Source organism: Megascapheus bottae, chromosome 7 (genome assembly GCF_031878675.1).
Source record: "Megascapheus bottae isolate mThoBot1 chromosome 7, mThoBot2.hap1, whole genome shotgun sequence".
Classification (NCBI taxonomy): Eukaryota; Metazoa; Chordata; class Mammalia; order Rodentia; family Geomyidae; genus Megascapheus; species Megascapheus bottae.
Window position 1 is genome coordinate 66,028,544 of NC_143515.1, and position 25,079 is coordinate 66,053,622.

Here is a 25,079-nt window from a genome sequence, read left to right on the forward strand (position 1 = left end):
CAAAAAAAATTTTTAATTAAACTAAATAAAAAAGTAATATGACTTAATCTATATAAAATTCTACAACATGGAAACTACTGTACACTGAGGTTAAACAGGAGAATTGGACTGCAAAAGGATACAAAAAAAACCCTGGGGAAAATGTAAATGTCACTTTGCTTGTGTGATATTTTCACAGATGCAAACGTATATCCAAGCTGATCATAGTATATATTCTTCAAATAAGTGCAGTCTGTCTTCTCCTTCAATTGTAGCTCAATAAAGCTATAAAGATTGTTAATGAGAACTGACACCCACAATTCCCAAAAGAACTGCTACTAAAAATAGACTTCATAGTACCAACAGGCCATTAAAGAGTCAAGTCCCATTTGGCTTCTCTTAGGAAACTCCCCAATGAGAATTTCTTTATTATGAGTATGATTCAGAAATACTGATATCCCTAGTGATAAACAGGCATGAACACAGTATAAAAAAGCAATATTTTAAAATATAATTTTATTGTTATTGAGGTGGTATACAGAGGGATTACCATTTCTTATACCTCTTTTTGGACAATGTTACCCCTTCCTTTGATTGGATAACAATAATTTAAAGATAAATCAAGTTGGGTGCTAGTAGCTCACATTTGTAATGCTAGCTGTTCAAGAGGCTGAGATCTGAGGATCAAGGTTCAAAGCCAGCCAGACCAGGAAAGTTTGTGAGACTCTTATCTTCAATAAGAGATATGGAGAAAAGGCAGAAAGTGGCACTATGTCCCAAGTGGTAGAACACTAGCTTTGAGCAAAAGAAGCTCAAGGACAGTGTCCAGGCTCTGAGTTCAGACCTCAGGACTGTCATACACACACACACACACACACACACACACACACACACACACACACACACACACAAAATTAGTCAAGATGGTTAGAAAATCTCTCCCTCTAAGTTATTATCTGGTTTTTAAAGGACACAGAAAAAAAGTTTTCAAGTATGTTATACTATCCATCAACTCAAGCATTTATCTGTTAAAAACAAGGTTAGCTTCAAACTTCCATAAATGGTAATAAACATGAAAGGCCCTAATTACAGTGATTTGATAATTTGTCATCATCCAGTGTTATATCTCAAGTCCTGGCCATAAAAATGAAAAAGTTTATTTTCAACCTTTTTCTATTCTACAAGAATTTTTAAGAACTAGTTGGAGTATTTCAACTTCTTACAAAAAGATTTTATATTTTTAATTTTTGCCAGTCGTGGGGCCTGAACTCAGGGCCTGAGCACTGTCCTTGGGGCTTTCTCAAGGCTTGAGCTCTACCACTTGAGCCACAGCACCACTTCTGGCTTTTTCTGTGTATGTGATACCAACGAATCAAACCCGGGTCTTTGTGCATGCTAGGAAGGCACTCTACCACCAGGCTAAACTCTCCACCCACAGAAAAAGATTTTAGGGGCCGGGAGTTTGGCCTAGTGGTTAAAGTGCTTGCCTAGCATGCATGAAGACCAGGGCTTGATTCCTTGGTACCACATACCTAGAAAAAAGCCAGAAGTGGTGCTGAGGCTTAAGTGGTAGAGTGCTAGCCTTGAGAAAGTCCAAGGACAGTGCTCAGGCCCTGAGCTCAAGCCCACGACTGGTCAAAAAAAAAAAAAAAAAGAAAAAGATTTTAGCTCATCTCCATGTCCTTGTTTTAATTCTGCCAATGTTAAGTGACTGGGATTCTCCATGGTTTCATTTTCTACTTTTTTTCTTTTTTCTTTGCCAGTTGTGGGGCTTGAGCTCAGAGACTGAGCACTATCCTTGGACTTTTCTCAAGGCTACAGCTCTATCCTTAAGCCACAGAACCACTTCCAGTTTTTTTTCTATGTATGTGGTGCCGAGGAATCGAACCTGGGTCTTCGTGTATGCTAGGTAAGCACTCTACCACTAGGCCAAACTCCCAGCCCTCTACTTTTTTTTTTTTCTGATCTCATTTCTCAATATTGGTTCTCAAACTTCAGTCTCCAAGGAAGCTAGTTAAAAATAAGGATTCCTGGGGCCGGAATCCATCTTCCTACTTTAACAATTATCTCCAAGGGAACCAATACACATTTAAGAAACATTGCTTTAACCACTTCCCTAGATCTTATGAATATTTTCATTTGTGAAGGACAATATCTCCAATTATGTTTTATAATTGATCATTCTCTATTCAACATTTCAGAACAAGTCTTCATGTGAGGTCCAAATTCATTTATAGTTGTTCCAAATGTTACTCATTTTGAACTTCCTAATTCAATGAATGCTTTCAACATTACCTGGTCGCCAAAATCAGAAACCTACAGATATCCTTGCTCCTTCCTCTTTGCCTCTCACCTCTAATTATCATGTATATTCCCTACATATTATTACCATAAATCTACAATATACAGCTACTATTCCAGGTCATACATTCTCCATTTCTTGGTTCAGTTACTATACTAGCTTTGAAACTGGTTTCCTAGCACCCTTACAACCCATCCTTTACAAGGCTATGATTCCCTTCCAGTATAAAATGCCAACATGTTGGCATGCCATAAAAGGCCCTTTGTGATTGGGTCTTGCCAATCTTTCTACAAGATGTCCCTGTGAACTTCCCATCCTTTGGGCCAGTGATATGGAAGTACTCATTATCAACTTCTTTTACCAGTTCAAAATGCTGTTCTCTCTTGTGAAAAACTCTTTCTCCAGACTTAACTGCTTCATTTCTTGATTTTTCAAGCTTGTGCATAGGAGTGTCCTTCTCTGTTAAGTATTCTCTTTCAAATGATCACTTCCCTTCCCCGAAGAAAGTGTTAAATTCCTACTCAAAAATATTTACTAAGCCAGGTATGATGATGAATGCCTAGATAGCAACACTCAGGAAGGAGGAGGAGGACAATCTCAAGTTCCAGGCCAGCCAAGGCTACACCCAGCCAGGAGAGAGAAAAAAAGAAAATGGCATTATATTGTGTTGCTGTTCTCTGCTTTTGGAATGCTAGCTGTTTTTCCTATCTGTATGCTTAACCCACTAGACAACTGGCACAGAGCAAACATTTAGTTGTCATCTGAATGAATGCATTCATGTAATGAGCGTTTCTAATGAGAATCTCGAGCATTAACCATGGAAAATTTTCCAGTACATAGAATAAACTGTCATTGCAGCCAAGTAATTCGAAATTAAAAGAAAAAAAAACCTTCATTTCTGACTTCATTAATGTATGATTGTGCAAAAATGCAGGTCTACCACTCGGTTATACATTCTATTTGTATCTGCTCCATAGATATGTATCCATACATGTGTGTACATATAGCAAGCTAGGTTTTCCTTCCCCACTAGACGTTTAGACCTGCACGGTCCAATCCAGTAGCCACTACCTACAGGTGGCTACTTAAGTCAAATTAAATTGAAATAAAAATTTAATCATCGGTTCCTCAGTAGCACCAGCCACACATCTCAAGGTTCCCAAAGCCACAAGTGGCTCGTTGATGGCAGATACAGGCGCATTCTTTCTTTTTCGACAGCGCTGGCGACAGCAATTATAAAAGGACCTCGGAAACCCTCACTTACTTCTTAGCTCCCACGATCCCGGCGCTCCTCTGCAGCTTAAGGGAGGTGGGTCCCGGGGTCTAGCAAAATCACAAGCACACGAGTGAGTGCTGGGGACACCTCCTGAACCTCGACCACAAAGAGATGAATCCCCCGGGTGCCTCCAAGTGACGCTCTGGCGGGACAACTGCCTCACACGGAGGGAGCAGCGCTGTTTTAGGAGAAGTAGGTCGTCCTAATTGCCTACCGTGGGAAGGCAGGTGGCAGGACCAGAGCCTTCACCTCTTCCCATTCTCTAAGCGCTGCCGTCCCAGGCTGAGACACGCAAAGGGAGAGGAGGAGGAACACAGGAAAAATAAAAAAAAAAGAAAAGACATGGGCTACGGAAGACGCCGAGGATGCAAGGAAATAGCAGCTAATGGAGGCCAGGAGGTAGGAAACAGGAAGGGGAAAAAAAAAGTGGGTAAAGAATGGGGGGCTGGTGAGTGTGCTCTCAAAGGGTGGGGCCCGCGGTGGGCCGGGAGAAGACCCACGCGGGCGCGGGACCACGCGCCCCGGCCTGCAGGCTGGCTCTCCCGCGCTCTCGCTTCGGTCCTTTTTCCTCTCTAAAGCGCTAACGGCCACACGAAGACACTCACGGCGGGGGCAGCACCGAGCCTGGAAGACATCACTCCCTCTCCACGCCTAACAATTTCACCCGAGGGCTCCGGCCGCACCGACGCCACTTCCGCTCGCGCTGCCTTTCCCGGATGTAGACTCGGCGCTCGCCGGAGCCCCGGCTCAGCACAGCCACTTCCGCCTCGCGGCGGCTTCCCGGGGGGGGGGGGGGGGGCGCTGCGGCCGCCTGGGTCATGTGACGACCCTCTCCTGTCTGCCCTTCCTCCTCCCGCCCGCTCCCCCCCCACCCCACCCCGCCCACGCGCGGCCGGGGGACCCAGGAGGGAGCCCGGGGGTGGCCTCCTCCTCTGAGGTGCCCCCTCTTTGCTCTCCAACCCACCCCTCGAGTGGGCGGGTAGATGCACATGGACTTCAATTCTTGCCTCTTTATTCGTCCTAGACAGCTCGCAGACCCAGCTCTTGTCAGCCCCGCCCCCGGCTTCCGTGGCTGGGAAAGGAGCTAAGTGAGGAGAAGACCCGAGGCCCACTGACCTCATCTCCTGGCTCCAGGCCTCCAAATTTGCCAGGCCTTGTGATATTTGAGAGTGTCCCTCGGAGACATGTTTGGGTTACTCCGTCGTCTGGGCCTCTCCTTAGGGGGGCTGGGCTTCAATCTCTCCTTGGGGGGGCTGGAATGGGTCCTCTCAGCAGGGCGGTGTTGCTTCCTCTCAGGTGGACCCTGTGGACTCCTCTCAGAGTGACTGTGGTGGCTTCTCTTCGAGGGACTCTGAGATGTCCTCCCGGAGTGACTGCGGCGGTGTTTCCGGGTGGAAGGCCTCGGCTCCGAGGCACAGGAGCTGTGTCCTCCCCTGTCGGAGAGGCTGCCATGACTCTTGTCTGAAGGACTTGGACCCAAGGGGCTCCTCTCGGAGACACTGTGATGCCTCCTCACGGGGGGACTGGAGTGGCTCTCCTCAGAAGGCCGGCCTTGGCCTCTCTCTGAGTGTCTCCACCGCCTCCTCTCGGAGGGGCTTCGTTGTCTTCTCTCAGAAGAACTGGGCTGGCTCCTCTGAGAAGGCCTATGACGCCTCCTGTCCGAGGGGCTTCGCTGTCTTCTCTCAGAGAGACTTCGGAGGGTTCTCTCAGAGGGGCTGAGGTGGTTTCTGCGAGAGGAATTGTGGCCCCTCCGAGAGCGATGGCGCAGGGTTCGAACGGAGGGGCCCACTCGGATCCTCTCAGAGGCACTCCTTGGAGTTGTGTCCGGTGTGTCTTTCTCCACGAAGTAACCTTTCAAGGCTCTCCTCGAGAGGGAGCCGGTTACTAGAGTCCCCTGGGCTTGAAATCTGGCTGCTGCTCTGGGAAAGCTCTTAGACTCTTGGCTGGAGGTTTTGTGTTTGTAAAGGTCTCTCTTTGCTCTCCTGCTACTGTCATTTTGCACTGTGCCCAAGAGCTGCATGTTTGAGGTGGTTTGGAAAGTGGTATCTGTTTGGAGAACCGTGGGCTCAAGATGTTGGGGAGAATTAGGTTTCTGGCAGGAGTTTGTTCTTTCTAGCTGTTGAGCTGGTGTGGCTTCGGCATCTGTCACTCCTGAAGACATTATGTCCTCCTGCTTAGTGGTTGGAGTGGTTGGCCGTTGCTTAACTGGCTTCCTGGTTCTTCTCCTATTTCTTGCTAAGTAAGAATCCCTGGATCTTTGTTTTGGATGGTACTTTTTGCCTGAATGCAAATTATCTGGCCTTGTCCTGCCCTCAGATTTCTGTCCGACCAAGGCTATGATTCTGTGTGCTGTTTGAAATGCCTGCCTTACACCCTGAACAATCAATCGCATGAACTTAGGCTGGGAAGATGAAGTAGGTTGTCTTTTTAAAGAAGGAGTACTTGTCTGAGCTGCTCCAGTCTCCCTCCGCAAATGGGCTGGCATTTCTCGAGAGGGACTCTTTCTTGTTCTGACATTTGTATAGAGCTTTGTGTGTCTCTTTAATGTATATTTTGAATCAGAGGTCTTTGTGGTTCTCCCTCTATTCCATTTTTTGACCCGATTTCTCTCAGGGTCAGACCTGGGTAGGGTGTGAACTTGAGGGAAATCACGTTGCTCCCACACTTTTGGCCTGTACCTGCTATAGACTTGTACAGGAGTAGGAGACTGGGAAGACCCAGATTGGAGATCTCTGGTGGGAGTAGGGCTTTTGGAAGCTGGAGCGTAGATTTTATCTTTCCTTGATGATGGTGATTTAACCTTCCTTGGTATGACTGATCTGTCTCTTCCACGATATTTTGACACCTGAGGTCTTTTCCCAGTTTGCAACCTAAAGCCAAGATGCAACCGAATCTCACCACGGCCCTCAGGGGTGCTCACAAGGTGGAGCTGAGGATAGATAAGCAAATAAGGCCTCAAAGCAGCCTGAAATTTATGACAGCAATTAAATCCTGAACATCGTCCACACTGTAGGCAAATGGGGTACTTTAAGACAAGACCTGAAGCTAGAGGTGGAGGCACATGGGGAGGGATTTGACTCCTTAGGAGTTTTGCTGCTATTTTTAGCTGCAGATCTTGTAGCAAATTGAACTGTTCTGAGAAGTCTGTCTTGGTGTGGGAAAAATAACTTGTCTTGAGGGAAGGTTGGGACTCAAAAATCCTTGTCTGTGAAATACTGTGTGAGTTTTTTCTCTCTCCCATGGGAACAGGATCTTCCCCATTATAAAATATCCCAAAGGAAGATTCTGATTTTACGAAGACAGGAAGATGACTCCCTGCACAGGAGACAGGTATGTGCTGAGTGACCTCTTGGGATATGTCACTGAGCTTTGACTTTGTTTGCTTTCTTCCCAGTCTAATCCCTGAATAATGCCGTATTATGGAAGATGTGGAGCCACGTGTCCACATCCTTAAAGGCATTCTTTTCTCAGGATTATGGCATAGCGTATGTCTCTGAATATAGTTTTTGACTACTGAAGGCTGTGAAGTATTACCTGGACCCTTTTCTAGCAGTCTCCTGGAAAATTCCATCAGTTCAGCTGGAACCCCAAATAAATTTTGAATAGATGTACAGATATCTGTTGTTTCTCTTTCTTCTAAATATGTTTGAGAACAAAGTTTCCTCTCCATAGTGGTCCCCAAGACATTGCCAAGCATTAACATACTGGAGAGATATTTCCTAGGTAATCTTTGCCTACAGGCATGACTCTCCCAGACATTCTGTTGTCTGCCCAAGAAAGAATGGAGAGAACCTCTCCGAGTCCCTGATCCTACTTGAAAGATCCCAGTAGGTGATCTCCGGCTTTGTGGTGGATATTGAAACTGGCTATAAAGCGAGTGTTCTAACTTATTCATATGCTTCCTCTTAGTTCTCTCCTTCAATGTGACATCATCTTTCCTGATCTCAAGGTGTGGAGTTTCTGCGATGTTTGCTGTTTTGTCAAAGGGCTGATTATGAAGGGCCAAGGAAAGGGCTGAAGACTTGGTCATAATATCTATCCCAAAGTTTTTCATATCCAAAACTTTTGATACTTCCAGTACCTCCAAATCCTGAAGGCTTCCTAAGTCAGACATTTTGACAGAATTTGAAATGAGTGGGATTGAAGGACTATGTAGAATCCTAGAGAAATAATTCCCTTCTTGTAACTCTTCTGATGTTAACTCCTCAGAGTTTTTATTCTGGCTCACCTGTCCTTGGTTCAGATCCTCCAGTTCTATTACATTAGAAGGCTTTGGTTTTGTCCCTGTGCGTTTGGTAGCCTGAAGCCTTTGCTTTTGAAACAGCCCTGTATATTCTTCATTCGATGTTTTCTGTGAGATTAATTCTGCAGACTTCACTCGGATATTTGGTTTTGGAGTTGAGTCTGTAGGTTTTCCCAGTTCTTGAAGATGTGGACTTGGAAGTCCATTCAAACAAGCTACTTCAATCCCTGATCCTATGGCAGCTCCTATTGTTTCTACCACCTGAGGAATTGGTTTGGGGGCCAATTCCTCTGATTTTACAATCTGATGCAGTGGCCCTGGGATTAACACAGTCTTTATAACTTGACATCCTGTCAGTGCCATCGTTTCCAAAATTTGGTGTGTTGGTTCTATGATGAATTCCTGAGATTTCACATTTTGTAACCACAGACCTGAAGCAAACTCTGGAGATGTCACATCTTGTAGATTTGGAGTGAATTTAACATATTCTGCCTTCTGTGGTGTTGGCTTTGGTAGTGTCACAGACTTCACAACTTGAAGTGGTGGCCCAGGAATCACTTTCACAGAAGGAGCTAATGGAGTTACCTCTACTGGGCAGGCTACTTGCAGCGGTGACCTTGCTGTGACTTGAACTAGTGGCTTTGAATTAATTCTCCTACATTTTACAACTTGATCCAGTGGTCCTGCTGGGGCTGTTTGCGAATTTTTCATATTTTGATTCTGTGGTTGTTTTAGTCTAACTGACACATACTTTTGCTGCCATGTCTCAGAGTTGAGTTCTACAAATTTTCCGTGTCCTACATCTTGATTTGTTTGCTTTGGGGAAAACCTTAAAGATTCCTCCTTTTGCAGCTTAGAGGTCACATTTACAGACTCCAGGGCTTGCTGTCCTAACCCTAATGCTACTCTCGAAGTTCCCATGTGATACTGTGACTTTGAGGTTAATTTCATAGGTTTCTCACAACTCAAGAGAGATTTAGGAACTTGATGTCCTAACCTTGATGTCATGACAATAAATTCTGGTACTTGAACACCTGGCTTCAGAGGCATCCCTGAAGATTCTATGCCTTTACATGTCGGCATTGGGTTCAACCCCACAGTTTTCTTTGGTGTTTCTGAGACTTTATGTGCCAATGTTTGTGGCATTTCTGAGGTTTGATAAATGGGTATTGAAATCATATTCACACATTGAGGTGTTTGATGCCATGATCTAGGGGTATCAGAGGATTCTGTGATTTGATCACTTGTTTTTGGAGTTCTGGTCCCAGATTTCATTTTCTGAGGCAGTAACCTTGGTGGTAATGTCACAGACTTTACAGTTGGTTGCAAAGATACTGAAGACAATTTCACATGTTTTTCACCTTGCAGCTTTGGCTCTGAAGTAAACTCAAAAGGTTTCACACCTTGTGGCTGTGATTCTGGAGACATATTTGAAAATTTGACACTGGTCAGTGTTGGTCCTGGTAAGAACATCCTACTTGACTTTGGTCCTAATATCACTGGTTTCTCATTTTGCCATCCAGAAGTGAACTCCTGGCAAATCATGCCTTGCTGTTGGGACCCTAGCTTCAGCTCCTCTTGTTTTACATCCTGAAAACACGACTTTAGAGAGCTCATACTTTGAGGTGGTCCCTGTTTCAACTCCAAAGTTTTCATGTCCTGAAAATATGACTCTGTTACAAAAACCCCATTGTGCTGTGTGAGGTGCGAAGACCCCTTCTCAGGATGAATTCCTTGTGGATGTGTCTCTGGTGGCTCTGGTAAAAATACCACAGATTTCATATCATTTGACTGAGGCCCCAGAGAGACCACAGATTTTTTAACTTGCTTCTGTGACCCAAGTTGGTTCTCCAAAAACTGGACTCCTTGACATTTTGTCCCATGTGTTAACTCAGATTTTGCAGCTTCCACGTATGACCCAGAGTTAAACAGAACATATTTTGTACTTTGAGATTCTGACCCATAGTTCAAGTTAGAGGGCTTTGTGTTTAGCACTTGTGGCCCTGAACTGCACTTTTCAGAATTTATGCACTGATTTTTTGACTCTGAATTCAACTCAGAAGGAGTCATACCTTGAAGCTGTGGATCAGAATTGACCTTCATCCTCCCAGCCTTCATTGATGTTATACCTTGACACTCTGTCTTTGGTGTCAGTTTACATTGTATGTCTTGTAATTGTTGCATGGAGTTGAACACATTGAATTCTGTATCTTGAACTTCTAGCCCTGTGTACAACTCAGAAAATCTTATACCTTGAAATTTTTTCCCTGAAGTACTTTCAGAAGCTTTTGTACCTTTCAGGTATAGCCCAAGTTTACACTCCGTGGAATGTCTACATTGTGATTTTGTCCCTGGATTCAATTTAGAAGAATTCATACACTGTGCCTGTGTCCCTGGGTTGTATTCCATGGGTGCTACACCTAGAAACTTTGATCCTGGAGTCAATTCAGATTTCACACTTGGCAAATGTGATCCAAAGTTGACTGTATTACCTGTCTCACTTTTGATTTTGGTCCCTAGACTCAACCCAGATTTTATACATTGAAGTTTTGAAGTTTCAGTTGATTCAGATGGTTTCACATCTTGCAAATGTAGCCCAGGGTTGCACTGAATAGAGTTTACACATTGAAGTTGTGATCCTGTAATGCATACAGAAGAATATGCATCTTGCAAATGTGACCCAGTATAGTTTGCACACTGATGTTTTGGCTCTGGAATGTATGCAGAATTCACACCTTGCAAAAGTGGCTCAAAGTTGCATCCAGTAGAATTTGTACATTGAAATTGTGGTCCTGGAATGGATATAGACAATTTTAGTGCATCAGGGTTACACCCAATAGAACCAATATACTGAGGCTTTGGCTCTGGAAAGCATGCAGAATAATCCACATATTGAAACTGTGGCTTAGGGTTGTACCCTGTAGATTTGACACACTGAGGATTGGGCCCTGAAGTGCATGCAAAAGAACTTGCACTTTGCAAAGGTAACCCAGGATTGCACCCAATAGAATTTACACATTGAGGTCTTATCCCAGTAAAGCATGTAGGAGAATCTACACCTTGAAAATGTGGATTATATCCAGGCAAATTGATATATGGTGGTTTGGGCCCTGAAATGCATGTAGATGAAGTCACATTTTGCAAATGTGGTCCAAAGTAGAGCATCTTAGATTTCATATCTTCAAGCTCTGCCCCAGATTTTAGCACAGAAGAGTTTATGCCTTGTAATTGTGGCCCAATGTTAAATGTTTTATGCTTAACCCATGGTCCTGAATTAAGTTCAGAGGATTTCCCACCTTGCAATTCAGGCTCATGTTTGAATTCCAGGGGTTGTACATCTGGAATCATGGTTTTTATGCACAGATCAAAAGGTTTTATCCCTTCCAACTGGGGCTCTAAGGATTTCATGCCTGGAAACTGTGTTCCTAGGGAAATTTTCACTTCTTGCAACTGTTCTGAATTGACTTTCAGAGATTTCACATCTTGAAACTTTGTTCCTGTGCACAATTCTGAAGACTTTACATGCTGCAAATGTGACTCAGGATTGAGCACCATAAAGTTTACACCTTGAAACTGTGGCCATTGACTTGATTTATGAGATTTCTCATCTTGCAGCTGATTCCCAGCATTGAATTGAGAAGGTACCATACTGTGAGAGAGTTTTGCAACCTGCAATTTGGAATCATGGTTGCCTTCTGTATTGTTCACCATTTGAAGGCTTAGGGACTTAGATTTTACACCTTGCAACTTTTCCTCGGGGTTGAATTCCATAGATTTCATATCTTGTGGCTGTATTTCTGGTGTCACCATAAATAATTCCCTATTTTGTAGCTGAGGGGCTGAGTTGAACTTAAATGATCTCCTGGCTCGTACCTTACTTAGAGTCAATTGTAAAGATTTTACATCTCGCCACAGTGGCTGAGGCATGAATCCCATAGATTGGTCTTTTTGAAGCTTTGTCCCTGGGAGCATGTCAGAAGATTTTACACGTTCCAGGCATGGCTCAGATCTGAACTTCACAGAGTTTACATCTTGAAGCTTTGTCCCAAGGATCAACTTAGACTCTTTTGTCCCTTGCAACTGGTTGCCTGAATTGTACTTCACAGCTTCCTGATCTGGTATTAAGTCAGAGGTCAGATCTTGTAACTTTAGACAATGTTTGAACTCGACAGATTTCCCATTTAGAAGCTTTGTTTCTTGACTCAACTCAGATGATTTTTCACCTTGTATTTGTGTGGCAGAGTTGAAGTCCACTGATTTCACACCTTGAAATTTTGTTCCTATGGCCATCTCAGACGTTTTCACACTTTTAAAGCCTTGTGCAGAATTGAACTTCATAGATTTTGCTCCTTGAAGTTTTATACTCATGAGCAACTCATTAGGGCTCCAGTCTTGTAATTGCAGGTCTGAATTCAGTCTTTCAGATTTCACACCTGAGAACTCCTCTCCTAGGGTTAAATCAGGCTTCTCATCTTGTAACTTTGGATTGGACTTGACATCTACAGATTTCACATCTTGAAACTTTTTCCATTGAATCACTTCAGATATCACACCTAGTGACTCAGAACTGAAATCCATAGGTTTTACACCTTGAATTTGTATACCTGGGATCATTGTAGAAGATTCCACATCTTGTAACCGCGGGCCTGATTCCAGCTCTTCCAGTTTCACTTCTTGAAGCTGTGACTTCAGTGTTGACTCAGAATATTTTACATCTTGCAACTGTGGCCAAGGTTTGAAGCCTCTAGATTTGATATCTTGAATCTTAGTCCCCATTGTCAAATCAGAAAATGGCCCTCCTTTCATCTGTGACCTAGGGCTTAATGTAAATTTCATATGTTGGTAATCTGTCTTAGGTGTCAACTGAGAATATTCCATATTTTGCCATGGGGACCCAGAGTTGAGTTCCTCAGATTTCATGCCTTTAAGCTTTTTTTGACTAGCCAACTCAGATGACTTTTTATTTTTCAAATGAAGTAGGGAGTTTGGTGCTATAATTTTATCACTTTGTAATTGTGGTCCTTGGCTTAACATCTCAAATTTCACTCCTGGAAGCTGAGTACCTTCTATAAACACTGAAGACTCTCCATCTTGAAACTGAGTTCCTAGGGGCGACTCTAAGGGTTTCACTTCTTGTAGCTGTAGTTCTGAGGTCAACTCAGATTTCATATGTTGTAAATGAAAACCAGGTTTCAATGACACTGGTTTAAAATCACTAAGTTTTGACCTTGAAATTGAGTCACCTGATCTCCTCAACTCTACAACAGATTTCAAATCAATAGATGTGAACGCTTGAGGCTGATGTTTTTGGAGTGGTGCTGAAGGTTGTATGCCTTGAGTCTTTGGCCTTGGAATCAGCTCTGCTACCTTCAAATTTCTTAACTTTATTGAAGGTTTCAACTCTTGAAATTGTGATCCAAGATTTAGCATAGATTTTGTAACTTGGAATTCAGGTCCTGGCATCCACTGAACAGATCTCATACTTCCAAGCCATGGTGTTTTGTTTAACTCCACAGTTTTCATACCTCGAAGCTGTGGCTCTGAGGCTGAAGCAGAAACTTTCCTCCTTTGTAGCTCTAACCCTACAGACAATTTAGGGGTTTCCTTACACTGGAACTGTGGCCCAAGACTAAACACAGATTTTTCCCCTTGTGGTTTTGAGCCTGGAGTCAACACATGGGACTTTGCATCTTCCAAGTATATGGGTAGTTTCAATTCTGAAGGTTTGACACCTTGAGATTGTGAACCAAGATTTAGCCCTACATATTTTACACCTTGGAACTCAGGTCCTGGAATCCACTGAAGAGATGTCATACTTCCAAGCTGTGGATTTTTGCTTAATTCCACAGTTTTTATGCCTTGAAGTGGTGGCTTTAAAGTCCAGCCCTGGGGTTTTACTTGGTGTAGCTGTGGCCCTGGGGTCACCTTGAATGGGTTCATACTCTGCCACTGTGGTTCACATTTGAACTCTTCAGCTCTAATATCTTGATTAACTGGTTTAGGATCCAATGTAAATGATTGCGTATCTTTCCTCTGTATCTTAGAATTGAGGTCTACAGATTTAATAGCCTTGGATTTGGGCTCAGTAATTACCTTCAAAGACCCAGACCCTTTCTTCAATTGGTCTACATTTACAAATTTCCACTCTGGTGGGTTTACTGATATCTGACCATCCTTTCCAGGCCCAGGAGCTAAATCCACAGATACCATTTCCTGAAACTGTTGCTTTGGTGTTAAATCCACAGACTTTATTCCATGAAACCCATATCTTCTGATTATATTCGCAGACTTCAGTACCTGCTTCTTTATTCTGGGGTTAAACTTCACAATTATGAAGCTTTGCAGCTTCTGGCCTGGAATCTTCTCAGCTGATTTTAAAGTTTGCTGCTTAAAACATGGGCTAGTCCCTTCAAGTTTTATATCTTGTGTTTGTGGTTGTGAAGTCAGTTTTTTAGATGGCATACTTGGAAGCTGAGACCCTTCAAGTAATGGTTCTGGTACAAAGGCAGTACAATTCTTATCTTGCCTTTTTGGCCCAAGTTGCAACTTCCTGGCTTTCTCACTTTGAACCTGTGGATCTGGGATCAAAGACACAGTTTTCAAATCTTGAATTCTTGAGCCTGAAATCAGCTTCGCAGAATTCATATCTTCAAGCTTGAGATCATGGGTAAATCCCATAGATTTGAAATCTTTTCTCTCTATAGAATTTACATTTTCCAGTAGGGGAATTGGGGTTGTATCTGTAGACTTCATGCCCTGTAGACATGGTTGTGGAATTAAGATGTTAGATTTCATATCTTCCAGCTGTGATCCTGAAGATAGAAATTCAGACTTTAAACCTTGGAGCTTTGAGCTCAGAGCTGGCTCCTTAGGGTCCATATCTTCTGCTTGTGGCCCTGGGGTTAACATAGATTTGACTTTTCTCTGCTCTGGTATAGATTTCAGAGCTCCCAAATGATCTTCTTGCTGTGGCTCTGGAATCAACTTATATTTTAAACCTTGAAGGTCTGATATTGGTGTCTGCTCCTTAGATTTTATGTCTTCCAACTGTGGTCCTTGGACCAATTCAGATTTTTTACCTTGTGACTGTGGTCTTGTAGTTGGTGTAGAACAGTTTACACTTAGTGACTGTCTCCCAGGAGTCAATGCCATAGATTCTGCACTTAGAATCTGTGGCTCTGAGACTAATTCATAGGAAATGTCACCCTCAGAGCTTGGCACGTGGTTCACTGTTGCATATTTTACATCTTGAAACAGTGGCTCTGGTACTAACAACCCCGGCTTAACATCTTGCCTCTCTGACTGTGAGGACAATTCCAGTTGTTTTTTGCATTTTAAATGTGGCCTTGAGTTTAACTCTGAAGATCTCACACCTTGAAGTTGAATTCCTGATGTTAAGTCAAAAAATTTGACATCTTGTAGACATGGTCCTGTGGTAAGCCCCACCTGTTTCATATCTTGAAGCCCTGGAGATGTCTTTGCTAATAATTTGGAATCATGAAGCCCTAACTCTGGAGTCTCCTCTGCAAAATTCATACCATAAAACATCGATCCTGGGATTTGACCCCCAAATTTGACACCTTGAAGCTTTGGTCCTAAAGTCACCTCAGAAAAGTTGACATCTTGTTGCCATAGCCCTAAGTTTCCTTCCTCAGATTTTGTATCTTCAGATTGTAGTTCTGAGCACATCATAGATTCCATGCTGTGAAACTGGGATCCCTCAGTAGACAGAACAGACTTCATATCTTCAGCCTGTAGCCCTTGGCTTAAGTGTAAAAACGATTCTGGTACACACCCTAGAGACTTTATATCCTGAAGTGGAATTCCTTCCACCAGCTGTAGATGTTGGAAACCTTGATGCTTTGGATCTGGGATTAAATCATAAAATCTGACATTTTGCAAGTGTGGTCCAGTGTTTACTTCCACAGTTTTCATACCTTGAGCTTGGGATTCTGGAGTCAAATGAACAGATTTGACATTTTGATGCTTTTGCCTTGAGATAAAATCTGGTAATTTGATATCTTGCTCTGGAGAGCCTGGAGTCAGTTCAACTGATTTCACTCCAAAGTGTGGTGGTCCTGAGATTAAATGTGCAAGATTTTTTCTTTGAAGAAGTGGCTCTTGAGATAACTTTGAAAATCTGACACTTTGCAACTGTGGCCCTGGCATTGATCCAAAAGATTTGACATTTGGCTGTTCTGAACCTAGATTTAAATCCGTAGATTTCACATTTTGGAGCTGTGTCCCCTCAGACGATTCCTCTAGTGACATATTTTGTAGCACTAGGTCTGGTTTTGGCTTCTCAGATTCTGTTCCTGCTGTAGTAGGCTGAGGGATTAAATTCACACATTGTACATCTTGCAACTGTGATTCTGGATCCATTTGCCTATCCTTTGCTCCCTGGAACTGTGGCCTGGGAGTCAAGCCTCTAATGTGTAGTTTGGGTTCAGCAGATAACTTTGTAGATCCTATCACAAATGGAGATGAATCTGTCTTCTCATCTTGTATCCCTGGTCCTGGTATCAAATCCAAAGATCCTTTTTTTGAATATGGTTCTGGGATGGTCTCTTGGATCTTATCAACTTGAGGCGATGTCAGTCTCACAGTTTCTGCCTGTTCATATTCTGAACTCTTTCGCATCCTTGACAGGTTAGTGACTTCTGAATGTGGCTCTACATTCAGATGGATGAATTTCCCACATCTAGTCTTTAGATCTGAGGTCAGCACCTCAGTTTGCTCTTCTGATCCCAGTAGCAAAGATAGAGATTCCATTTTGTGTTGTAATTCTGGAGTTTCTCTCATCTCTCCTGCAACATGGGTCCTAGTTTTAGGGCTGTCATGGAATGACACCGAGCTCAACTCTATAGATTCTGAAGTTTGGTTCAATGGTTCTGGGGCAATTCCTAAAGATGATTGTGTAGACCCAACAGATTTTCCCACATCATGACAAATGTCAGAGCTTAACTTTGTTTTTGTTCCTTGGTATCCAGTTTTTGTTTCTTGAAACTCTAGTGGTTGTGCCAAATGAATACATTCAGTACTTTGAAACTGTGAATTGGGGCTCACACCTATAGATGTCCTACTTTGTGACAGTGATGCTGGCACTAAATCAGCAGATTTTACACTCTGCCATTTACATTCTGGGGCCAAATTTATAGATTTCATAGTTGGGATTGCCTGTCCATATCCTACCATTTGAGGGCCTACATCTCTAGTCATATCTACAGATTTCATACTTTGTAACCCTTCCCCTAGAATCCTGTTCTCAGGCTGTACTTTTTGCAGTTCAAGGGAAGACATTACTTCTTGCATACATGGCGCTTGGTTAGGCCCCACCATTACTAAAGAGTTTTTTACTTGATGTGATAGTTTTTGACTCATTTCTATAGATTCTGTACTTTGACTAGGTGACCTTGGGGTTGTTCCTAAATATTGCATTATTTGAGGATGTGATTGTTCTAATTCAGATTTCTTCATTTGCAGGCAAGTATCTGATGTCAGTGCTGTAGTTTCTATCCCTTTATGGCTTTGTCTTGGGCTTATCTCTGAATATTCTAGTGTTTGATGCCATGAGGTAGGCTTTGAAGAATCCATGACTTGCTGAGATAGTCCTGAAGTTAATGAATCAGATTCCGAACCTTGACATGTTGAACCCTGCATTTGAGCATGTAACCCAGAAGTCAGTTCTGGAGATTTCTTTCTAGGAGATATTGGCTGTGGGGTCAAACCATCAGATTCTACAACTGGTGGCTGTGGTGCCATGGTCATTTCTATGGGCAACTCGGGTGCTACTGGAGTTACCTTTAGAGAACATGTAGACTGGTGTTGTGTTGGAATCATCCCTGCTGATTCCTTGACTTTAGATGATGCCTTTGGAGGCAAACTCATAGATTTTACAATTCCTAGTGGGGTAGAACTAGAAGTAATCAAATTCTCTGATAAAGATTGCTTAGGGGTCAGATTTGCAGTTTGAAATTGTAAACCTGAAGTCAAAGCCCCAGATTCTACAACATGTAGCTGTTCTGGTGGAATTATTCCCATGAAATCCATTGCTTGTAATAGTGCCACTGGAGTTATTTTCACATGATCCATGATTTGTGTTGCTGAGATCATTTCCAATGATTCTTTGTTTTGATGTGTTGGTTTTGGAGTAATCTTTTCTTGTTCAATGGTCTGATTCTGTGGTGCTGGGGTCATGCTCACTGATTCCATGAATTTATGCTGTGGTCCTGGGGTCATCCCCACAGTTTTCATGACTGTGTGTTGTGGCTTTGGACTCATCTTTCCTGGTTTTGTAGCTTGACAGTCCAATAATGTGCCCATCTTTGCTGAGTCCATGATTTCATATTGTGACCTTAGGGTCATTCCTACTGGCTGTGCATTACGTTGATGTGGCTTGTTCATCATCCCCATAGAATTCATGACTTGAATCAATGCTACAGGAGTTACCCTCACATTATCTGTACCTTGATTCAGTCTTGAGGATGTAATCTGTGATTCCAAAACTTGGTGCTGAAGACTTGGGGTTAACTTCACTGATTCAATTACTTGATTTGGTGGTTTGGGAGTTACACTCACTGTTTCCATAGTTTCCATTAGTTTTACAACTTGATTTGGGAACAAACTCGCAGATTCTATCACTTCTGAATGTGTTTCTGGGATCATTCCCATTGAATCCATGACTTGAAGCAATTCCAGTGGAGTTACCTTTATGCTATCTTGATGAGGTAGTCTTGGGGTCAGCTCCACGTTAATCACTTGTGCTTTATGCTGTTGGATCCTTTTTTCAGGAAGACCAACAACTCTCTTCCCTACACTAATCTCCAGCACATGTTGTGGATCTTTCTTTAGTAATGTGGTCTCTTCTAAACTTCTTAGAGGTGGAGTGTCCACTGACATAACTAAAGGCTTGCATCCAAGGATTTGGGGGTCATGTCCAGATTGTAACTGCTTAATAAGTGACTGAATATTTTTTGTTTCTGCCCTATTTAATCCAGTTTCCACTTCAGTGTTCACGTGGAGCTGAAATGATGGAAAATCTGGGGATTTATTGTTGGCATTTTGCTTAGTGCTTTGACAAATTGGCATAGACAATTGGACTTGAGAGTTCCCTGACTCGGGGACTAAACAATCAGTCATTGTCCATGATTCCTTCACAGTCAGAGGCACACTCTGTTTCCGTAAAGTACAAGCCTTCCAAGACACATGTCCTTCTAACTCACCTCTGACCAAAGAAGAGAGCTGGATTGGAGCCCACTCTGGGAGCTGTGGTCTTTTATTTGAAGCACAATTTGGCCTATGATCTTTGACCAAATGACTCTTTCTCTTTCTCTTATTTTTTGTCCTCTCTTCTTGTTTGCAGAGATTTAGAGGATTGAGAATAGAGTTAATGAAAGAGTTTTGAGGGTGGACGGATGAAAGAGCTGCCAAATTCTGAAAAAGTTCTGGGTTTTTGGGCTCTTTCCACTGAAAAGGAGGCAGCGATGTGTCTTGGTTCCTGAATGCAGATGGTTGGTTTTGAGGGGAAACAGGTAAACTTTTGCTCTGGAATTGCCAGGTTGTTCCTTCTGAAAAGACAGGGAGATAAGACAGGCTGGAGCTTATGCTTGATGATCCAGAGGAGATATTGTGGTCAGTAGAATATTTGGCCTTCTCGCAGAAACAAGGTAGAACATCCTCCTGAGCCACAAAAACAGAGGAAGAGGAGGAGGAGGAAGAAGAAATCATATCCTGGAATTCAGGCAAAGGCTGTTCCATAAGATTTGATCTAAGAAATAAAGAGAATTATTTTCATTTGGAGTCAGAAAAAGACTATAGAATATATATACTATATATATGAAAAATAGAATGGTCACTTCAGATATAAAAAATGTGGGGTCTGAGGGAGTTAGGGAAGAAAAGCTACTTTCCCCAACATCAATTACTTTTGCAGAGAATTCTCCTAAAGGAAGAAAAATATTCCCATATTACTCAGAAATGATCCTCTTATCAGTTTCAACCCAGAGCTTTATCCACTGCCCAAAATTAACTTAACACTTCCCTTTTTTTGGCTACACCTGGGGCCTGGGCATTGTCCTAGGGCTTGCTCAAGGCTAGAGCTCTACTGCTTGAACTACATTGCCTTTTTCTATATATGTGGTACCAAGGAATCAAACCCAGGTCCTCGTGCATGCTAGGCAAGCACTCTACCGCTAGGCCAAGCTCCTCGCCCTTAACACTTCCTTTTTTGCCTCTCTTCTTTAATCCTTTCTTCCTTCCTCCCTCTTCAGTACCACCTCCAGAAATGATGTTCCCTGAACTTGCTGACCTTGCATTTTCCAGATGTTGGAAGATCTGTCGGAGACTCCTGTCTATTGACCAGAGTATGTATTCGTGGGTCCAGCCCACAGGGACTCCTGAAACACTGGATACAGCAGCAGGTATGTAAGTGTAATTGAAGTGATATTTAAGTACCAGCAATCAAACAATAGAAAGGAGATAAATAGCACAATGAAACAGTAAGGACCAGCTTTATTACCCTTAACTTTTACATTATATATAGGATAGTCTAGTAGGACAGGTTGTAAACAGACTACTCACAAGTCCATGTTACTAGCATCCATGGAATCCATTCTTGGGTTTTCTTCCAACTGTGGAACTGGGAATAAGGAAATTATTAGCATCCTGATTTGAACATCATCTAATATAAACCCCTCATTTTACTGGGTACTGACAGCCTGTAATCCTAGCTACTCAGGAGGCTGAGTATCGGAGGACTGCAGCTCAAAACCAGTCCAGGGGCAAGTCTATAAGAAGAGGATCTGTAGCTCAAGTAGCACAGTGCTAGCCTTGAACACAAAAGCTTATGGACAGCACCCAGGCCCTAAGTTTAAGCCTCAAGACTGGCACAAACAACAACAACCTTACTCTTTATTCTGCAAACAAGGGCACATACATAAGCCTTAGATCATAAAGCTAATGAGGTCTGTTCTCAAGTTTCAGAAACATGTTACAAATATTTTACTACCTTAATCTGTATAGAGGTCAGACATTGAAAAGAGCAAGTTGGAGTAGGGAAAACAGATCCTGATACTTTTTCTTTCAAAAAATGTTTATCCAGTATCTACAGTAGAGAAATAAAGGTGTTGAAACTTCCCTTACCAAACTCTTGTTACTTAATCTTTGTACTTTCTCCTGTCCCATAAAATTTCTTTTCCATACATTGGGCTTTGCACAAAAGTAGATTAAAAAAAAAACACGCATGAGCAAAGACACCATGATGAGCTGTTTTCATTTGCCTAGAAGTGAAGATGTTAGAAGGAAAAGGCACACTCTCCTATAACATCCTCTTTTTCAACCTCTTTCTGCTTGGCATACAAGGCTAAAGTCTTAAAGAAGTCCGTAGTTAGTCTATCATTAGGCTTAAACTGAAGAACAAACAATAGAATATTTCTTACCTATGTGTTTCTGGATCTTTTTCTGTTTATGTTGTTTTGAAGTCTAGAGTGACACAAAAAGAAAAAAAATCAAGGCGTTCTAAATTTTTTATTTTATTTTTTATCTTTTGCCAGTTCTGGGCCTTGAACTCAGGGCCTGGGCACCGTCCTTGGGGTTTCTCAAGGCTAGAGCTCTACCACTTGAGCCACAGCACCATTTCTGGCTTTTTTTGTTGTTGTTGTTATGTATGTGGTACCCAGGAATCGAACCTGGGTCTTCGTGCATGCTAGGCAAGCACACTGACACTAGGCTAAACTCCTGGCCCCTAAATTTTTTATTTTTAAGTTCTAAAAAATTACCTTTGAGTTGTTGTGCAAAGGGATTTCAATTAAGTCAAGGAGTTTCAAACTCTATTTCCTGCATGGGGATCAGGAAATGTTTCTCATCTTCATTTCACCCCACATCAATCGTTTTACTAAAAACAAATTCTTGTTAAAGCTTTCCAAAGCTTACTTTACTCTTAACTTTTACATTGCAACCAGGATAGTCTAGTAGGACAGGTTGTAAACAGACTACTCACAAGGCCATGTTATTATTATCCATGGAATCCATTCTGGGTTTTTTTTCTGAGTCAGTACTGGTGCTTGAACTCAGGGCTAAGGCTCTTTCTGTGAGCATTTTTGCTCAAGGCTAGTGCTCTACTAATTGAGCCACAGCTCCACTTCTGGCATCTTGGTGCTTAATTGGAGATAAGAGTCTCATCTTGTTCTTAGCCTGGCTTTGAACCACAATTCTCAGATTTCAGCCTCCTGAGTAGCTAGGATTACAGGCATTAGCCAACAGCACCAGATTGCTACATATTTTATAACAGTGATTGATACTGCTAGCACTTATAACCATATCATTAATTGCTACCTCCCATTTTCATTAATCACTATTGAGTATTTGGCATTGTGTGGTGATGCTAAGACTACAAAAATAAACAAACAAATAAATTCTTAATTCTAGGAAATTACACTATGAAATATAAGTGTTAGGAAATATAGAGGATAAATGATTAACTGCCTAAGAGTGAAAGGAGAAATTGTTCAAAAAAACTGCCATTTACAGGGCCGGGAGTTTGGCCTGGTGCTGAGGCTCAAGTGGTAGAGCTCTAGCCTTGAGAAAGTCCAAGGCTCAGGCCCTGAACTCAAGCCCAAGACTGGCAAAAAAAAAAAACAAAAAAACAAAAAAAAACAAAACCTATCACAGACAAGTGAGATTATCACTGAGGTCAGTATGTTTTGTGTGTCAGGTGTACTTTTTTTTATTGTCAGGATAATGTATAGAGGGGGTACAGTTACATTTGTCAAGTAGTAGGTACATTACTTCTGGCACATTGATACCCCTTCTCATGTTCTTGTCCCCATTTTCTTCCCCCTACATACTCCCTGTCAGGTGTACTTTTGCTGAGTTTTGGGCATGATGCTGGAAGTAGAAGGAAGATTATGTTTAATGATGGAATTTTAATTTAATTTTGTAGATCAGTATTTCCCAATAAGAAGCAAACTACTGGGTTTTTCTTTGTTCATTTGTTTTACAAAGATGCACCAGGTAATTTTAAAGGCAATAATACTACCTTTTTTCTCTCCCCCTTTTGGTTGGTATGGGCTTGAACTCAAGGCCTGGGTGCTGTCCCTAAGCTTTTTTGCTCAAAGCTAGTGCTCTACCATGTTGAGCCATAGCTCCACTTCTGGTTTTCTGGTGCTTAATTGGAAAGAAGAGTATCACAAACCTTCCTGTCTGATCTGGCTTCTAATGCAATCTTCAAATTTCAGCCTCCTGGGTAGCTAGGATTACAGATGTAAGCTACCAGTGCCAGGTTTAATGAGAAAATCCAAGGAGAGTGCTCAGGCCCTGGACTCAAGCCCAGGACTGGGGGGGGGTGGGGGGAACCTGGGAGAATGTGAGGAAAGTGATGACACTGTCCTAAAAGAAATGTACTCTTTACTTATATAACTATAACACCTCTGTACATAATCTTTGTAATAATAATAATGTTATTGTTGGTAGTGGTGGTGGTGGTGGTTGTGTTCATGGGGCTTGAACTCAGGGCCTGAGTGCTGTCCCTGAGACTTTTTTGCTCAAGGCTAACACTCTATTACTTTGAGCCACAGCTCCACTTCTAGTTTTTGAGTGATTGATTGGAATTTGGGTGGGGGAGGCGGTTGTGGTTCTGGTGGATAATTGAAGATAAGAGTCTCACGGACTTTTTAATGCTTGGGCTGGCTTTAAACTGTGCTACTCAGATCTCAGCCTCCTGTGTGGATAGGATTATAGGCATGAGCCACCAGGACCAGCTTAAATTTTTTTTTAAATAAAGAAGCAAAAACTCATTGCTGAAATATAGGTTAATATGCTTACAAATGATCTTTTTACTATAGTTATGTAAAAATAATCTATACATATAATAGACCTGAATAATCAGAAAATACTTGCATCATAAATTCCTGGAAATGATGAATAAAATATAATACTGTATTATTTTTTCATTTTCCCATCATGGAGCTGGAACTTGGGGCCTGAGCACTGTCCCTGAGCCTTTCTGCTCAAGGCTATTGCTCTACCACTTTAAACCACTGCTCTACTCCAGTTTTCTGGTGGTTAATTAGGGGTAAAAGTCTCATGGACTTTCCTGCCCAGGCAGGCTTTGAACCATGATCCTCAAATCTCAGCCTCTTGAGTAGGTCAGAATACAGTCTTGAGCCATTAGTGCCTAGCTTTATGGTGTTTTTGTTTTATTCATTGTGGGCCTGGAACTCTGGGCCTGGGCACTGCCTCTGAGCTCTTCAGCTCAAGGCTAGTGCTCTACCACTTGAACCACAGCACCACTTTCTTTTTTTTTTTTTTTTTGCCAGTCCTGGGCTTAAGCTCAGGGCCTGAGCACTGTCCTTGGACTTTTCTCAAGGCTAGAGCTCTACCACTTGAGCCTCAGCACCACTTCTGGCTTTTTTTTAAGTATGTGGTACCAAGGAATCGAACCTGGGTCTTCATGCATCCTAGGCAAGCACTTTAACCACTAGGCCATACTCCCGGCCCCACAGCACCACTTTCTTCTTATAATATTCTTTTAAATATAGAATTTATCTAGCTCCTATGAAAATAGGAAGAAAATCATACTGAAAGCAACATTAAAAAAGTTTGTTTGTTTGTTTTTAACAAAGAAGATGCCAGGAGGTTTTTTAGGAAGCAGTACTTATGTCCATTTTAAGTAGCTGCCCCAAAAATGGAAATTTAGGTCACCTAAGGCAGCTGGAATAAACACTTCCATCTTTTTTTTTAATGGCCATTAATTTACCATGAGGGTAATTTACCATGGTATTTCAGATATGTGAATATTGTATTTCACTCAGATTTTGTATATTGTATTTCACTCAGAATAACCCTCTTTATTGCTTTCTCTCTCCCTGGCCTACTCAAACCTCTGTTAATCAACAGCATTCACTGAGATTCCTTATGCTTTCTTCATAGTTGTAATGTGTTTCATAACTACTCCCTAAATAAAGTCAAAGTAGAGTGTTTGGAATTATGAAAATTGAAAAGGGACAGGTTTGGAGGGGGTAAAATTGTAATATATCATAAATGTGTAGAAATGTCACTATGATATCCCCCTATGTATGACTAATATAACCTAAATTTAAAAAGAAATTCAGGGCCGGGAGTTTTGCCTAGTGGTTAAAGTGCTTGCCTAGCATGCACAAAGACCCGGGTTCTATTCCTTGGTACCACATATATACAAAAAAAAGCCGGAAGTGGTGCTGAGGTTCAAGTGGCAGAGTTCTAACCTTGAGAAAGTCCAAGGACAGCGCTAAGGCCCAGAGTTT

At 42.2% G+C, this 25,079-nt stretch overlaps 2 protein-coding genes across 2 annotated transcripts in view; both read right to left on the minus strand.

Annotated features, from left to right (window-relative positions):
• The window catches only part of Znf512 (zinc finger protein 512), a 38,319-nt gene extending 34,004 nt beyond the window's left edge, over positions 1–4,315 (minus strand). The window contains exons 1-2 of the mRNA XM_090337259.1: positions 4,163–4,315; positions 3,546–3,604 (exon numbers count right to left, since the gene is read on the minus strand). Coding sequence (XP_090193385.1) covers positions 3,546–3,604; positions 4,163–4,192 — 89 coding nt within the window. The 5' untranslated portion in view covers positions 4,193–4,315. The remainder of the gene's footprint in view (positions 1–3,545; positions 3,605–4,162) is intronic.
• A 359-nt stretch (positions 4,316–4,674) lies between these two features.
• Positions 4,675–25,079, minus strand: part of Spata31h1 (SPATA31 subfamily H member 1) — a 24,905-nt gene continuing 4,500 nt past the window's right edge. Inside the window, exons 2-5 of the mRNA XM_090337585.1 lie at positions 21,237–21,279; positions 20,380–20,437; positions 20,108–20,203; positions 4,675–19,567 (exon numbers count right to left, since the gene is read on the minus strand). Of these exons, the coding sequence (XP_090193711.1) occupies positions 4,675–19,567; positions 20,108–20,203; positions 20,380–20,437; positions 21,237–21,279 (15,090 nt within the window). The remainder of the gene's footprint in view (positions 19,568–20,107; positions 20,204–20,379; positions 20,438–21,236; positions 21,280–25,079) is intronic.